Source organism: Channa argus, chromosome 2 (assembly GCF_033026475.1).
Source record: "Channa argus isolate prfri chromosome 2, Channa argus male v1.0, whole genome shotgun sequence".
Classification (NCBI taxonomy): Eukaryota; Metazoa; Chordata; class Actinopteri; order Anabantiformes; family Channidae; genus Channa; species Channa argus.
In genome coordinates this window covers 13,322,918-13,341,036 of record NC_090198.1, presented here as the reverse complement: position 1 = coordinate 13,341,036, position 18,119 = coordinate 13,322,918, and the positions used below count along the sequence as shown (strand labels likewise).

Below are 18,119 nucleotides of genomic sequence, written 5' to 3'. Positions count from 1 at the left end.
ATATGCATATATATATGCATATATATATGCATATATATATATGCATATATATATATATATGCATATATATATATGCATATATATATATATGCATATATATATATATGCATATATATATATATATATATATATATATATATATATATATATATATATATATATATATATATATATATATATAAAGGGAAACAAAGCTGAATGTATGACATTTCCAGAAAAAAATAAAGGGTCATTTCACTATTCCCGGTATGCCTGGGGCAACGTGAGTTACACACAACAATGCCCCATTCACATTACTCTGAATGGAGATGCTTTCGCATGTCTGCACTGGGTGATTGTTAGCTGCTATAGCAACTAAAAAATCCATTTAGCATTGTTGGATAATGAGGACCGAATGGAGCAATTACCTCTGCGGTTCTCCAGGACAGCAGAGCATCTACAGCAGCAAAGAACATTACACAGCTGGTGGGACTGTACCTGTTCACTCTGTAACCGTTCTCCTCTCATGTAGCTTTGAGAGGTCGAGTCAGCTAAGCTAAAGGAGCCACAGGGGACCCATCTGTTTCTTCAAACAATGACCCTTAGTTATTGAACCTTCTGCAAAAGCCTTGCAGACTGAAGTGCTGGAAAAGATGTGAAACATTCCACATAGGGCTCATGACTCACTAAGATGAGCAATGATTGGATTATAGATTGATGAGATTTTCTTGCTGACTCCAGAATATGAAGCTCTAAAGTTTCTCATTTACAGCAGTACCTATATACTTCACTGTGGCAATCCAGTGTCTGTCCAAACGAATTGACTGGACTTGGATATAGACCAAGACTAGATACAGTTACAAGAATAATTGAGTGTTTGACAACCTGAGGCTGGCACTGATATATTTACTTTATAAACATACAATATTTATACAAATTATGTGATTTATACAATCACTACGAGATAAGCCTGGTGACCCACTGATGATGATGATCATGCAGATGGGGAAATAAGTCATAATTGGGGAATGGATTAATACAACCAAATACACAGAGGTCCTTCAAGAAAACCTTTAACAGTTCAATAAATGCATCAGTGTTCAATTGTGCTTAAGGGGTCAAGCCCAAAGAAAGGGCCTTCCAACAGAATTTGGGAAGGATAGATTGATGAGAGTATAAAAGGCCCAAAGCCATGGGTAAAGCTTGTAGTGACTTATCAAAAAGACTCAAAGCTCTAAATATTGCAAAAAGAGGTTCAACAAAGCGCTGAATTAAAGAATATCTTCGGTCATTTTCAAATTAACCATAACTTCAAGGATACAGATGCTAAAACCAACAATCAATTGAGTCTAGTCGCGCTTAGTGCCTGGCAGCCTGAAGTCTGGATTAGCTTATTCGTATGTGCTGTAGGCCTCTGCTGTTGAAAAATAATTCACAACACATCAACCAGACACACTCCACTAACATGTTTCTTCATTCCAAATTGCCAGGTTGCCAAGCTTTTTAAAGAAGAGGAAACATGAAAAAACAACTCAACTTTTTTCAGGGGTTCTTTTACTGCAGCTGATTCTGGATTCCTTCAGGAAGGTGTCTGATTACTTTCTGAAGCCACTCTACATAATGTTTACTCCTTCAATCTCTTTTCCACAGTTACCATGTAGAAAAAGCCCTTGTGGAGTCTTTCCCAAGTAATAATGGCTGCTAGAGGTACAGTGATAAAAAGCTTTGAATCCATTGTTGACTCTTTTTTGTGCGTAGATCGAGATTTTGCTGAGGATTTTTTTATATGAAAAATCTAACATAAGCACTAAATAATAACACAAGTTTTTTTCTTTTTTGGCATAAGAAACAACTTTTTGCATCTCAGACAATTTTCTTTTTATAGGGAGTGCAGTGTACTGTACAAACATGCTAATATGTTTTCTTATTATGACTTCAGCTTTTAAAAAGCACAGTGATGTATCACGGTGTTCCTGTAACTCAATTGTAAACTTGCAGAAGCAGCTAAACATTTTGCATCGTATTATTAGAATTAGTGTTGGAGATAGTTCCTGTAGCTTGTCTGGTTTACAGTTTTCTAATAGATCTCACACAACACAGTTTCACTTGTTTGCAGGTGATTTGTTGACACCTGAGCTGGAATAGCTTCGTCATTATCTACTCAAATCAAGTAGGCTGACGGGCCAAGTGTTCAAGTGAACTTCTACAAAAGTGCTTGGTGTGAATGTGGCCAGTTTAGAGTTTGAATATGATCTCTATTTAGGGGCTGAGGGTTCTGCTCAGAGGACAGAACTGATAAGAAAAGAGGACAATCTGAACACTCCATGACTGCGAGTAATCAGTGGAGGCTGGCAACTTTGGAAAAGCCATCATGATCTTGCTCTCTCTCACAGTGATGTGACATTTCTCCACAATGCTTCATATAGTCACATGCTACTTGATTTTGTTGCTGAGGCATTGGGAAATTCACTATGCAGTCTGTAAATAGGTTAATGCAAGAAATTGGATGTTGTGCTTACATTACATTGCTTTATTATAATTACGATGATACTCTGCTAATTAAATATTGCTAAATTACAGTTGTCAGAACATTTTAAAGTAAGTTTGAAATGTCATGTTTTATTTTAATAAAAACTACATAGTTTAAAATTAAAAGTAGTGTGAGGTTCATTAAAAGGTTGTTTTTAGGCAATTGTGTACAAACCACCTATACTCCCACATAAATTTAAGACTCAGATAATTAATGGGTTGTAGGTCACAAATGGTAATATCTGATATGATAAGGGTTGTAAGTGTTAATAAGTTAAGACAAAATGTACCTGTTGGACTGTTGCTTTTATGAGGATGGTTATGATGAAGTTACTTATTTTTAAAAGTATGGCATTTAGGACATCATGATGGTGGAGTGGTTAGCACTGCCACCTCACAGCTAGAAGGTCCCTGGTGCAAATCTACCTGCTGCCTGCAGCTTCTATGTGTGGAGTTTGCATGTCCTCCCTGTGTTTGTGTGGGTTTCCTTCCAGGTACTCTGGTTAATTGGTAACTCTAAATTGCCCGTGGGTGTGAATGGTTGTCTGTCTGTGTGTGTATGTCACTCTGTGTGGCCCTGAGATAGACTCATGACCTACTTGGACTCAAATAGATGTCCAAATGTCTAAATTCTGCCACAGATGAATGACAAACTTCTGAATTCAGCATCTTTATGGTTTGGTCTATAATAGATAAATTTCCTCAAACTTCTCTAAATATGGATCTGGCACTTACCAGTTGTTTTGCACACCATTACAGACTAAAACAGGAAACGTGGACCAAAGTATTGTTAATGTTTTTTCCTATGCACACAACCTTAGAGAAGCAAAAATAAAACATGGATTAGTTATTTACTAGATTAGTATTCAACAAGGAGAATATTTACTGTTCATAAAAAAACAACAATTCAAATAGATTCTGAAACACACACACACGTGCACAATAGAAAATACTGCATTCACAGGAAAAGTTAAATGAGTTAACTTGTTAAACACAGATCATGGCAGGTCAGCATCAGATAAAGAACGAGGAGTGCTGCATCAGAGGAGCATGGGAGCAGTGAGCAGAGTGGGAAGAGAGTGGGAGGTGTGAGGATTTTCTTGGTTAGGTGGAGAGCAAATGGAAAGAGTAGAATAAAATAAAGATGGAGGTGTAGATGAGCAGAAGATGAGGCGGCAGTAAGAGCAGAAATCTTTGGGAGCCCATAGAGGTGCAGACTTTGCTGCAGTGGTCTGAATCATTCATATTGTTTAGTTTTTATGGTGATCTCAGTAAAGACCATCTCTGGGCCATGTCACCGCTGTGTTGTTTTCTCCAACAGCAGGTGAAAGCTGCAGAGTGCAGGTTGATGGTGAAACTAAAAGGACTTAACAAGTTTTTTTTACTTTCTCATTCTCTGTGTATATTTCAACCTTATATGCCAACCTGCTGACCTACGGTCATGAAAGTGCTGCTCACCATATCTGTACTACAGTGAAGGTTGACTCTTTCAGTTGACAATGGTGGGGCACTGCATCCAAATTGATGCAATACGCATCATTGTCCTATAGATTTCAGCACTAGAAACAGCTATAAAAGCTTCCCGGATGTTAAGGAGGGCACACACACACAGCTCAGAGAACATCAACAACAGTTTTATCTCATAATCAACAAAAGCCTGAGCACAACCATAATTGATCTAGAATTTAAATGTTACAGTTATACAAAATGTAAGCTTTAGCTTTGTTTTACAGATGCAGGTAACAGTGGCATAAGCTCTATGAAGATGCGTTTAGGGAGGGACTTTTTTTATCTAGAGAATCTAGTTTATTGTCTTAGATATGTAATTTCTAAAACAAAGAAAATAAAAACACTTGAAATTGATTGTGAAATAATATTTTGGATGTTAATTAATTAATTTAAACAATTATGCCTGATAACACTGATAAAATGTGATTATGGACTGTGCACAAGTGAAGAGAATCATGTTGAAATCAATAACAATCTGATTAATCTAATTATAATACTTCTATTAATCTGCCTTCAGTAGAGGTAAGAACTGCAGCATCCAACCTTTCTGTAAACTGCACCTTCTGTAAACCCTGCACACAGCAGGTTTTCCAACAAGTTGAAAAAAAATAAATGAATAATGAGACACAGAGTATCTTGGGACATGGTGCAACGAAAACAAATTCCTAAATGGTTGAAATGTGAGTAAAATGGGACCTTTAAACTTTCTTGTATTTGAAATCACAGCTATGACAGACTGAATAATTCATGGCCTGTTCATGACTCTGGCTGTAAACAGAAACACTCAATAGTTTTGCAAGCGTTTACTGTTTGCACATTCTGTTCTGCAGTGAAACAACAATACTGAGGAAATATATTCCAGACAAGAATTGTAGATCATGTTTAGTATTTTTACCTTGTATATAACCTGTACCATAAAGTGCTTAGTCTTAATTTCTACAATATTAATTTCATCAAGAACGGCTCAATTTATAAGAAAGTCAATAAGGTTTTTTAAATTTTTTTAACTGACCCTTTACCTATTATTAAAAACACTGCAAACTGAGACAAAGAAACCCCTTGACTCCGATCTTCTAAACTGAAGCGGTTTTAAGGGTCCACATGATGAATAAGTGCCACAATTTGGGCTTCTTTATTCAGCTCTTCAACACTCTGTGTTATAAAAGTGTGTGGGAGTTGATTCAGTCTCTTCACTGAGGCCAACACCACTGTCTCTGATTTCTTTTATGTGGAGGGTTAGGTAAGGTCACTCCATAGTCACCTGGTCAGACTCAATCTTAATACATGTGATTATGAGCTACTTTCACTTTCAAACACATATTGTAAGATTTCCCTTCTATGCAGCTGACACATACACCGCCTAACACAATAACAAGACTTTTTGCACTCACACTACCAACTCACTGTAAATTGGCCTTAATAGGGTACTGAAACAAAAATGGTCACTAATACACAAAGTAAATGATAACAATGTCACGCGAAATTCAAAAAATGTGGGCTGGTGAATGCTTATTCTTCTATTGTCCTTATCACTGAAACAATGAGCACTTAACATTGACTTTTTTTCTTTTTTGTCCTTTCGGCGTATCCCGTGATTTCAGGGTCACCACAGCGGATCATTGTCTACATGTTGATTTGGCACAGTTTTTATCCCAGATGCAACCCTCGCCAATTTCTACCGGGCTTGGTCACTGCACAGCTGGGGAGGGGAATGTTAAGGGTTCAGTGTCTTGCCCAGTGACACTTTCTCATATAGCCAGGGCCGGGGATCAAACCACTGACCCTGTGGTCCGTGGCTGACTGCCTTTACCAACTGAGCAACAGACGCATTTAACATTAACTAATAGCAGGAAATTCTCTACAACAGATATAATCGATGGTTTAAGAAACTACTATGAATGTTTTGTTTTTTTTTTATAAATGTACCTTGTTATAAGTAAATTGTAAAGTTTAATATTTTTACATCAATCATCACAGACCTAAAATCAAGGCTGAAATTAGCAGAAGTTACAGCTAGTGGTTTAAACTAATTTAGACTTTGACACTTTTATCCAAAGTCAGAAAAACCATAGTCAACTTGGAATTCAATGTTTGATCAAAGACCCTTTAACACATAACCTGGGAATCAAAATGCCAACCCTGTGACAGACTATTGACTGTGGCTGTCCTTAATGAGTGTGAGCACGAGGTTACCCTTACTTATTCTTATGTTTTTTAATAATTAAATCTGAACTTTCAAAAATATAAAGCACGTTTTTTAACTGTATTAATAATTCCTGTAATCACAAGAAGAAGAAGATGACAGGGGACTTGACTATGTAGTCCATTTCAAGACACACCAACGGACCCAATTGTTAATGGTCTTTTTAAATTTAATTTTCTTGAGCCAAATGCAGGAGCGCGTTCCAACAAGCACGTTACTGATTGGCTGCAGTGGGAACACACTGTGCACGTGTAGCCAATGTAATTAGCTTTCCAACCATATATGGTAAGTAGCAGACGGGACTTCCTTTCGGACCAGAGACGCCCGCGTAAAAGGATTTTTTTTTCTCTCACAGCGTGTTGAGAGAGTGGGAGGACCCACGGACAAAGCCAAGACGGTGTCTTAATTCAACAAAGAAAATATGTTTCTCTTGGATTCTGAAGATGAATTGGAAGACCTGCAGTCGGATTTCGAATCTCAGAGTGACAACAGCCTGGACGAGGACTACAATCCGGGGGGGCTGACCCATGGATCAGATCAGTGAGTAACCGTCAGAGTTGGCTCCACGCCAATCAAATACCTGCCTCCAAAACCCAAAATTGTGTCGGGTTTGACATTTGCACGGATCACAGGAGTCCTAAAATAATCAGGTCCGTCACGTTATGAGGGAGATGAACACCTGACAACTGCAAACACAAATGCAACAATGCAGGGTGCAGGATTTGCAGTAGCACACACCTGAGTACGTGTTAGACTTAGCGCTACCCAGCTCCTCTGCAGACTTTCTGCACTTTCTGAAGTTTCCTCAGTCTCAGCGGTCTTAATCAGAGCCTATATAAAGTCACTGAGGTGGGTTAGGCCCAGGCTTGTGTCAAATTATGTTCCCCTCTCACAACGCGTGTCCCCCCTCCACGGTTGAGATCGGAGTTTCCGGTGCATCCAAGATAATATTTAGTGCTTGGTTGGGATGAGCGTCTCCGAAGGGGCTGACATTAAAGTGAGGTTCAGGATAAGTAAAGAAAAAACACATGACTACTGAAAGAGGGGATACTTTGACCAAAAACCCTGGTGCACTCAAAAGAAATGGTGCATTTTCCAAAGCTGCAGCTGGAAAAGCCCACGTTAATCAGTTTGAAGCCTCCGTTTCGCAGTGCTGATCGTTTTGTGCAGAGGAGCACTTTCAACATCATCACACCACCATTTAATCCACACTTTATCATGGAATGCATACATTTGAACATTAGATATACTATATTAATACATGAAACATAATATAACTTTTTTTAAATAATAAAATATAGCTTTAGTTGTCGATTTTATCTAAAGTGTGATAGAAGTAGATTGCTTTAAACTGTCTTACTTTCAGTACTGATCTTAGCAACAAAGGAGGAAAGGATAATTAAATATGCTTGGGACAACAATAAAGTACATACTAGTAGTGCTATTTAACTAATTTAAATTTACTATATTAGAAATTAAAGCAAACTGCAAGACCTCCCCGTGTCCTGCATATTGAGAACTGCAGGTACTCTAAATTTCTCAACTTACCATAATGTTTCCTCATTCATACAGCTACATCATTGTCATTAATGCCTTACTGTCCTCATTCATTGTTCTGTCCTTTGCCATTTTGGAAATAACATAGCATTAACAGCCACTGTTTTTGCTAGTAAATTATAATTTAGAGAAAGTTGCAAATAAATATATGACACATTACAAAGGAATCTCATTACCTATTATATCATTAATCCTTATCTACTTTCTGTACAGGGAGGACCTCACTGATGTGGACAGTTCAGATGGAGACTGGAACAGCACACCCAGGAAGGGAAGAGCTTCCAGGAAGCGTTGTCACTCTCGATCTGCTTCTAAAGTGTCACTGTCCCTGAAATTGCAATCTAAGAAAAAGAAAGCAAGCCCCAGAAGAAAAAAGACCCAGTTTGCATCCCCAACCAAAAAAGTCATCTCCTCTCTCAATACTAGCAAGAAGTTCCCTACGCCACACAGAAAAAATCTAAGGAGAAAGAGGCAAACAGAAACTTGTATTGTGAGAGAAGAGGTTGATGGTAACGATGAAGAGCATTGGCGTAACATGGACGAAGAAGACATCGAGCCTCCCCAGGCACGCTTTAGACCTGACAGAGAGGTAGGGCCCCAGCTTAACCGAACTGCAAACTACAAGCCACTTGAACTATTCCAGCTGTTTTTCTCTACCACAGTAATTGATACACTGGTAAAAAACACCAATGCATATGGGAAAAAGAAGTGCGAAAGCCAGAAGGAAAGCTGGGTGCATGCCACAGCAGCAGATATGTATTCATTCATCTGCCTTGTCCTCTACATGGGTATTGTACCGCTAAAAACTCTGAAAGAATTCTGGAGAGGATCTAAACTGTTCAGCTTGCCATTTCCTGCATCTGTTATGCCCTGCAGACGCTTCCTAGCCATCTCCCGCAGTCTACACATGAATGATCCTGCAGTTGAAGCAGCGAATGACCAGAAGAAAGGGACATCAGAGTATGACAGGCTTTGCAAGATAAAGCCACTATATGAGCAGATTTTGGAGGCCTGCCATACATTCTTTCATCCTTACCAGCATATCTCTATAGATGAGCGAATGGTTCCGACTAAAGCAAGGATTGGTTTCAAGCAGTACAATAAAAACAAGCCAACTAAGTGGGGCTTTAAGCTTTTTGTCTTAGCAGACTCGATGTGTGGCTACACCTTAAACTTTTTTGTGTATGGGGGAAAAGAAGGTGAGCCCACAGGGAAGGGGCTTGGCTATGAGGCCGTCATGAGACTGCTGAAAATCCCTTTTCTAGGCAAAGGATACAAGTTGTATGTGGACAGCTTTTACACCAGTCCAACTCTATTCCTTGACCTCCTTAAGAGAAAAATCATGGCATGTGGCACTGTTCGGTCCAACATAGCTGGCTATCCCAAAACAAAAAAAAATGACATGACTAAGAAAACACCCAGGGGAACTATCCAGTGGCTCAGAAAGGAACAGTTGTTGTTTGTAAAATGGTTAGACACCCGGGAAGTAACAATGTGCACTACTATGCACAAAGCCTACAGCAAGGATGTGGCAAAGCGCAAAATGAAAGACACAGATGGAAGGTGGACAGAAAGGCTGGTGCCCATCCCAGAATGCATCAAAGATTACAATCGATACATGGGGGGTGTTGACTTGTCAGATGCTCTCATTGGTTACTACAATGTCATCCATAAAACCCATAAATGGTACAAAACACTTTTTTATCATTTTGTGGACATAGCCACTGTGAATGCCTTCATTCTCTACAAAGAACTGTGCAAACTGCAGAATCGACCTACAATTACCCAGAAAACTTTCAGGGAGCAGCTGATTTTGTCCCTGGCTGAGATCGGGTCTACTCCCCGACGATCAGGTCCACAAAACTTCATGGTGCCTGTCTCTCAATGCAAAATCCCACCTCCCTCCCGGTCCAAAGTGACTCTTTCTTCTCCTTCCACAGTGCCACCTCCTTCTCTCTCCACTGGGGTTACACCTGCTCCAGCCTCAGATTTTCCAGGTCTTGGTCACCTGCCAGCTTACTTTGTAGAACAAATGAGCAATGTGGCCTCCAGAGATCGGGCCACTGCTGGCAGAAGGGCATGTGTCGTCTGCAAAAGAAAGTCGCCGGTCTATTGCAGCACTTGTCAAAAAACACTCTGTTTAAATTCTTTAAGAAACTGCTATAGTGAGTGGCATAGACGCAATCGTATTTGTATCTAAGCTACTACAATTGCATATGGTTTATATATAGGGCCTTTGATGGCCATAGTGGACCCATTTGTTCAGAATCTTCCATAAGTTTGTGATTCACCCTTCTCAAACACGTGCCTTTACTAATTGTGAACAAATTACGACTGTTATGCTCTTTCTTGACCAAACTCCTACAGACCCATTTGCTACCTCTTGGTTACCTTATGAGAACGTGACAGACCTGTTCAAAAAGTTAGATAGGATATAACCTATTAAAAACCCATGGTAAGGGAACTAGAAAATTATGTACTTGGGAGGAAAAACTTCATGAACTTGATTCCTTCAATTAATGTGATTTTCCCATAGCTCTTGCATCTCTCATTTTAGTTTTGTTTTTTTTTTTCATTTTTTTCCTCACAGTTTCTCTAAAATACTTACGAGCATTAGAGAATTTGTTCATTTGCTGCCTAATCTGAAGGCTTTCAATAGATGATCTTTTATTAATCTGCTTAAAAAAGTATCATGTGGTAAAGAAATGCACCTTCTACCTTCCTCTACCTGGGATGTTGCTGTGAAATTGGATACCCAATGTCATCCTCTGTCCATGCTATAACTGCAACTAAGACATATTTCAACAACATTTTAGGAACTTGAACTTACTTTGTTGTTTTACTAGTGCTTACTGCTTTGTGTGCGTATACTGAAGATTCATTTCAAGTATGTACTCTGTTAGTGAAAGACTACCGTATAGTGTAACTTGAAGAACCAGGGATGTCCTGTAGGTCATCACACTCAGTCATCTGTGTGACCTGTCACTTACAGAGACAAAGGGATGATACTTGAATGTAACTATTGATGTTGAAGACACTTTTCCAACTATTAATATGAGTTCTTTAATATGGTCACTAGTTTTACCAATGTGTATTTTAAGCTGGTTTTGACTGCTGCAATATAATGAAACATGTGACTAACTTGTTATTATGCAATATCCAGGTTTCTAATTGTGTAATTGGTGCATGTTTGCCTCTTCAGCATCAAGTGACCTCAGATTAGGGTAAACACATCTTGGTTTGACTTTAGTTGAAGATGCACTAAAAGACAAGTGTAATGGTGTTTGTATCCACTAGTAGAAAATATTATAGTTTATTTCTAATGCTACCTCGATCTAAAGAAATAACAATGCACACTTGAATGATCAGACATGTAGATGTGGTATTTGTGCTACATCTGTGACATAGGATGATATTACAGGAACCACTGGGTCTAGACATTTCTGCTTTGTTGTACTGTATGCTGACCATAAGTATTATAGCTTTACTTTTTTCAAAATGAATGGTAGTGATCTAATTATCCTGTCCTCATAGCAAACTGGCCATTGAAAATGAAAAGATGACACATTCTTAGTATGATGTAAAGCAATGTTTCATAGAATTTTGGATTATATTGACACATTGTCAAAGCTGGTATATCTTAGTATCTCTGATTACATTTGTTACCTTTCCTCTTTTCATTTTTTTCCTTTTCACATTGCTGTTTTAGACGTATGCATTTGTTCTGGGGGGTTGATGTGAGGATTTGTCATTTTGTGTTCTGTCAAAACAATAAAACATTAAAAAAAAGATCTGTATTATTTTTTTATTTAGTAGTGGGATGTGATAGGAGTATTTGAAAGTAAAATGGAGATATTTAAGTTATTTAAGTATGATGTTAATTACAGTATTAGTTTTGGTCTGATAGTAAACAGTTAATCTAAGAAGGAAAAAAACAATGCAAAGCAATTCAGAAAGTTATGTACTGAGATTGCAGCAGATGACTGATTGTTGTACTTTCAGGGTTATAATGCAGATTTATCATCATTTGATCAAATGTTTGGTATAAGACTCAACAAAACACACTCAGTTATGTTTCAAAGCCAAATTTGTCCGCCATCCTGCTTATATGTCTGTCATCCTGCTTATATGTTTATTAAATGTCTTCAGAGAGATGGGATTCAGTGGCACCTGTCATACTAGCATATTGAACTGATAGTGATTCTTAATTATCATCTAAATCAAACACTGCTATACAAACCTGGTGTCTCAGTCAGGTTAATGGCAACATTTAAACTGGATGTTCTACTGCATAACTGGACATTGGCTGGATATTTGTACAAAAATGACATTAACGTAGTTTGTAGAATCTGTTGCATGATGATTTGAGTAATATTTTTTTAAAGATGTTTGCAAGTACCTTTTCATAGATTTATTTCCAAGTAATAATATATAACATTATGAGATTAATGACTGCTCAGATGAAACGGCTGAAATTCCATCAAGTCTTAAGAAATATCATAATAAACCATACATCTTATAATGAGAGCCTGAGCTCTCATAAAATGTTGTGAAGGGATGTTGTGAAGAGTAATGAGGCTTATTCGCACACACTTAGTCAAAACCAAATTATTGTAGCAGTATGTAAAATTTGCATTTTGTCACCAAAAGAGAAAATTGAACCTTTAATGATAGGTTAATGGAAAATAAAAAAGAAGGACTTAAAAAGATGTTGGGAGATTTCCTGAGTAAAGCTAAGGAGTGAGGATGCATAAAACAAAAGGAGTGAACCCTGAACTGGTCCACTCCTGGAATCTGTATATGACCACATGCATAAGCAGAAAGTAATGGCTAAGGTGCTGTCTTGCCTGTGATTAATAGTCTGATAGTTCCCTTTGCCGATGCGTTGTGGACGCAAAGCCTGACTGAAGGGAGGGAGTCTATGTGATGTGAGCATTCCTCTGTGATTATATATCTTGTCTCTGCAGATAAGAGGATGTTTAACCCTCTGCCAATCACAGCCACAGACATTATTTGGTTTTCTTCTGAACATTAAAATGGGAGCAATTGTGCAAGTTGCTGTGCTGAATCTCATATCTCAGTCCATAAACCAGATGCTTCAGGAAGGCAAATTTCTGTTTCCATTGCACAGGAGATTAATAATATTCAGCAAGGTAGAGTGACTCCATCTGTGAAAAAGTTTAATGTCTACAGACAAAGCAGAACCCGTTTGAATGTTAATATCACATTGCCTATTCAATGCTGTCAGTGCATTTGGAATTATTAACCATATCACACAGCAATTTTAGTGGTGGCCTTGAAGCCCAGTGCATGTTGGGATAGGCCCTGGACTTTCAACTTGTCTTTTCCTCTGTTACTCAGAGTACAGCCAACAAATGACTGACAGTCTAGAGTCAGTTCCAGGGATGTAAGCTCATTTAAACCACATTGGTGGAGCTATGACAATTATAACTCCTTAAGATAAATAACTGGTACAGACACTGACAGGACTCAAATAATCTTCTTGAGAAGCCCTAGGCACTACGTGAGCATCTTAAGCTTTATTTTGCACATTTTTGTGTAAAAATAAAACAACTAACAATAAAAACTTCCTTCCTGCTCTTTCCTGCACTTGCACCTCATGAAATGTAATTCTTTTGATAGGACTTTGCTTTGATGTTTCCTCCTTGACTTAGATTTTTGCCTGCCTTATATCTTACTTGTAAGTCGCTTAGTCTAAAAGTAAATGTTAACCACAACTGGGACTTAAACTCCAAACCAAATTCCAATTACTCTGGCTCATTCAGGCTCATCTGGCTTCACTGAGCCTAACATTAGAATTTCTGAATAACACGTAGATGGCTATCAATTGGCTCTGTTAACTCTCAGTTTTCCTACCTGACAACGCACAAGTTTATATTTAAAGAGGACAAACTGTTGAGCAATGTCATCAAAACCATTAATTAAGTATTTACTGAGACATGAGATGAAATTGATATACTTGCAGGTAAAGCAAGAGCTTAAAAGTAGTGCTCTCTAAAGCATGCATTCTCTAAAGCATTGTGGCACAGGAGGTGCTTCATGTGTGTCTACAATGGAGACATTAAGGTTAAATTACAGAGGAACCGTGACTCACAAACACAGTAAATGTACAGTAAAAATGTACAGTAAATGCAGACATTTAAAGTTGAGCAGTAAAGAACATTAGCAGCCTGGAAACATAGCCCATCTAGAGAAATGAGCAGCTCAAGCTTCTCAACACATTATTCACTGACCCCAGCCTCGACCAATACGATGGACAGCATATGCACTGTAACAATACTACGTGCCCTGTCATTATGATAATGGTGCTGTGTGTCAACACCCTGCTGCTGTACTCTGAAGACTTACCACATCATTACACACCATTACTGTTCTTAATGAAGTCAACAGCTCCCAAACAGAGGATACCCTCTCCACTGTCTGACTCATTAAATGTTTTAACATGTGAATAACCCAAGGCTGAATTACCAAGTCACTCGGCCGTCCTCGTGCCTGCCACCTACTGCTCACGCAACTTTGACCTGTGCTGTTACCGTCCATGTAAGAGAGTTTCTGATTAGAGCGAGGGGTCCTTAACCCCTGGTCCTCCTTGTTTTCCAGCCTTCCCACTGCTAATTACATAGGTCAGGTGTGTTCAGTCAATTAGAAACTGAAAGAGACCATCTCAGATGAGGGTGAGGTAGGGAGAAAGCAAAGTGAATAAATGGATGTGGTCCAGTAAAAGGGGTATCAAAGTTTTTGCTCGTCAGACATGGTTTCTTAAACTGCCTGGGGACACTCATAAAGCTAGCTCATAAAGACTGATGGGTCTTTATGGAGTTTACTGACTAAATAAATTAAAATTGTGGCCTGTCCAGGCAATATGACCTCGGTCAACAGGGCCGAATTGCTGACATCTTTGTAAAGAAAAGACTGGAATATGGTATTTCAACAAATTATTATAATCTTTCTATACACTGCACAATATATAAGGCTAATAACCATATAGAAAATTCTTTGACTAGCATTTCAGTCAAACTGGAGAAAAAACAGAAATAATTAATTCATTGTGTATTGTTGATTTTTGCCAACATGTATGTCACCCATCAGAGGACTTCCTCTCCGTGTACTATGGGCATTCAGATCAAACCAAAAATCTACAAACAGCTCTTTTTTAACACTGAACCTTTCAATTCAGCCATCTGCCATCCAGTGGAATGAATGTTTAAATCCTTTCAGGAGGGAGCATGTAGATAAACAGAAGACATGTTTGTGTTTCTTCACTTGTGACCATCTTTCACTGACTACATTCAAATACTAAGCTCAACACCTGCTGTTACATGCTCAACCTCTTTCTCTACACTATGTTCTGACAATCTGGATTTACTGTAAAAACAACGTAAACACTAGGGACAATGTTCATTCCTTAATTAGCTCCCTGGGGGTAAAAATAAGAAAAGCTTGTGGAAGAACTTGATGATAGTGATATCTCTCACTGGGCAACCAGAAATTGCAGAACTGCATAAGCACAGGTGAACAACATGAACTAATTGCAATTTTAACTAACCAAGTGTTAATCCAAACATGAGCCATAAATTGATCTGTAAAGATGAAGGACAACCTCCTGTTTACAGCTGTATTAATCCATTAACATAAATTAATTAGTTTTTTTAATTTACTTTTTCCCAAGTTGAGTTTTTCAGTTTAAAGTCTCTCTCTAGTTAGACCAATAGGAAAATCCCATGCAGTCTGAAGTTGATTTTAGTATCAAATAAAGATTGTTCCACATAGACTAAGTCATCAAGTTTGCAGTTTTATTTGAATGTGTTGCTAATAAATACATATATGCGTTTTTAAAATAGCAGAACACAACATGGCAACCCAAAGGCTCTTATCATCAATGTTCGTTACTAATACACCAACAATAAGTTCAATGGCGAATACATGTGACAGTATGTTTTGAAGTTCTGCCTCATCACTGCTTATATTGCTCATCCTTAATTCAAAAGATGCTTTGGAGCTCTCAGTTATGAAGACATTCTAGTTGATTCACTGGACAATTAGCATTAAGCCTACAAAGACAGTCAAATTTTCTTTGAACTAGTAAATAGTAGATGATTATCTTCTCCTTCGCTGCACCTGCTTCTTCTGGACTCCATTAGAGGGCAAGATTTGTGCTGTGCACTGAAGGAAACCAAGATTTCATAAATTATAAATGATAACAGTGCTTCACAAGTAGCTTTGATCACACAAACCTTGAATAAATCGATGTGCTTCTCGCTCACTGTGCCGACAGCCTGAACTGCTGCACTCGGGTTAAACTATACTCCTCAAAGACAGCCACAGTTGACATGCTCTGAGCAACAGGTGCAGAGATATGAGGCCCTTTGTACTATGAGCATCTGTATTATACCTGCAAGCACTTGGCAGATATTTTGGGGAAGCACTAGATGAGGCTCCTGAGGTTGCTATGAGACTACTTAAAACCCCTTTAAAGAGTGACACAGTTGAGTTCCAAGTCTTGCACTTGATGCTGTTCCCACCAAAAACATGCTGGGCTTCCAGAGTTAGATACAAATCACTGCAACCAATACAAAGCTAAAATGTCTGCAATGAACAGGACAAAGTTAAAAAGGGAATAAAGATGTGAATCAACTGACCTTCAATCCAGTTTATGTACTGTCTTCATAGAAATAATGTGACCATGTCACCATCCCTATAAAGATAAAACTCCTCTTGGTTGCACTGTAGTATTAAATTAGTGCAGTGACAGTTACAAGAAAAATTTGTTGGGGATTTAATTGTCGGCAATTAAATATGGTGTGAATGTAAGGGAGTCTGACAGAACGCTAAAGTCATAAAGTACTCTGTGTTGTTGTGCTTTGTGGAGCTGAGCAGAAAATCACTATTCCAAGCAAAAATCCTTGACATGTACTGAGACAGCTAAAATCAATCGCTGAACAAAGCTAAACTTCAGTCTTGGCATGCAAACTACCTCATTATTTCATATAAAAAGGATGACTAGCAGAAATATTCACTGGTCACTTTGTATACAGTATATTTATGCAGGGCAGAGTGTAATATACTGTAACTGCTGTTCTTGGTGCAGCACTGCGTACTAGTCATGTCATTGAACGGCCCTGTCAGTTCAGTAACTTTATTTAAGAAAGTAATTTAGGTTCAATGACACTCAGTCATCTAAGTTTTTTTACTTATTCACTATAGTCAGGGTGTGTATCTAAAAGGCCAAGGACACTGTGAGAGCTAAGTGGTTATGAGTGATGTCCTCGCAGTCATAATTGTGTCATTACCACCCTGTGGAACATGATCATTAGTCCCTTTGGTCTCTGCTGTAATTAATAGATTGGGGATGACTGAAGGCGGGACCGAGGAGGAACGTCTGTCCGTGTCTAGACTCGGTCACAGCCGTGTCTTTACCCTCCAGCGAACACACACAGGAAATGACCTTAAGTGATAATTTTTGATAGTGGTGTCCCAGTTCAGGGGCTTGCTCCTTGGAGGTCTGCCATTAAAGACTGAATGTGTTGTATGGGGTCAAAAAGGACTGTCCCACTGCAAAAGGCTAATCCAAGTGCAAATTACCTATTTTTGCATTTAGAGGACAAAAAAAGTATCTTTGGCTAATGTCAGTGTGTCAGTGTCCCAAAACTCATACCAGTCAAATGTTTATATGTACTATAAATGAGCTACTGTGAGAGATTACTCATATGTTTGGATTTTCCAGTTGCTGAGTCTATCTGTCAGGCTATGTTATTTATTTTTTTTGTGTGGGGATGTCATTGTATGTGCACAGCTGCTGATTCATTTTCTAAAAGGCTCCTCATGTAACCATACTGTCAACCACTACTACAGTGGTTACACTCCTATAAATCCTTGGAAAAAAAGTGGCCACTGAATTAGGACAAGACAGTGTTTGATTGATAGTATGTTGTAGTTCTGAAAGAGAATGATGTAAGGATGTGAAAAGTAGCTTAGGCTATCTTTGGATGCAACTCCCCTGTGAAGGAGTGCTACAGGATCAGTAAATAACATTGTCTGCCTGTGTCTGCCACAACCTAACTGTAGCTAAAGTTTAACACAGAATAAAGTTGGGTTTGCATGGCAAGACTGAACACACACACACAAAAAGGGCCCTGCATCATTTAGTCTTTAACTGTGAGATAGGTTTATATGTCTGAACTTTATCTTTACAAAAACAATGTTACTGCTTCAATTTGTAGATAAATGTATTTATTGAAAGCTAGCTCCATATGCACATCAAGTCATTAAACACAACAGTAAGCATCACTTTGTCAATCTGATGGCATATCACAACCCAGCT

The 18,119-nt window shown here is 38.4% G+C and overlaps 2 protein-coding genes across 4 annotated transcripts in view; one reads left to right on the top strand and one right to left on the bottom strand.

Annotated features, from left to right (window-relative positions):
* The window catches only part of LOC137116597 (protein kinase C-binding protein NELL1-like), a 206,590-nt gene that overhangs the window by 91,076 nt on the left and 97,395 nt on the right, over window positions 1-18,119 (bottom strand). The gene's annotated exons all lie outside the window — the stretch shown is intronic.
* On the top strand, window positions 6,420-11,505 carry LOC137116633 (piggyBac transposable element-derived protein 4-like). The gene is made up of 2 exons (XM_067495591.1): window positions 6,420-6,760; window positions 7,991-11,505. The coding sequence occupies exons 1-2, from the start codon at window positions 6,642-6,644 to the stop codon at window positions 9,975-9,977; spliced, it is 2,106 nt and encodes a 701-aa protein (XP_067351692.1). The 5' UTR covers window positions 6,420-6,641; the 3' UTR covers window positions 9,978-11,505.

What these genes read in the sequence shown, in the direction of transcription:
- LOC137116633 (XM_067495591.1), top strand. Translation starts at nt 6,642, where the DNA reads ATGTTTCTCTTGGATTCTGAAGATGAATTGGAAGACCTGCAGTCGGAT. An exon ending in CTGACCCATGGATCAGATCA is followed by an intron (nt 6,761 to 7,990) that starts GTGAGTAACCGT and finishes CTTTCTGTACAG; the next exon opens with GGAGGACCTCACTGATGTGG.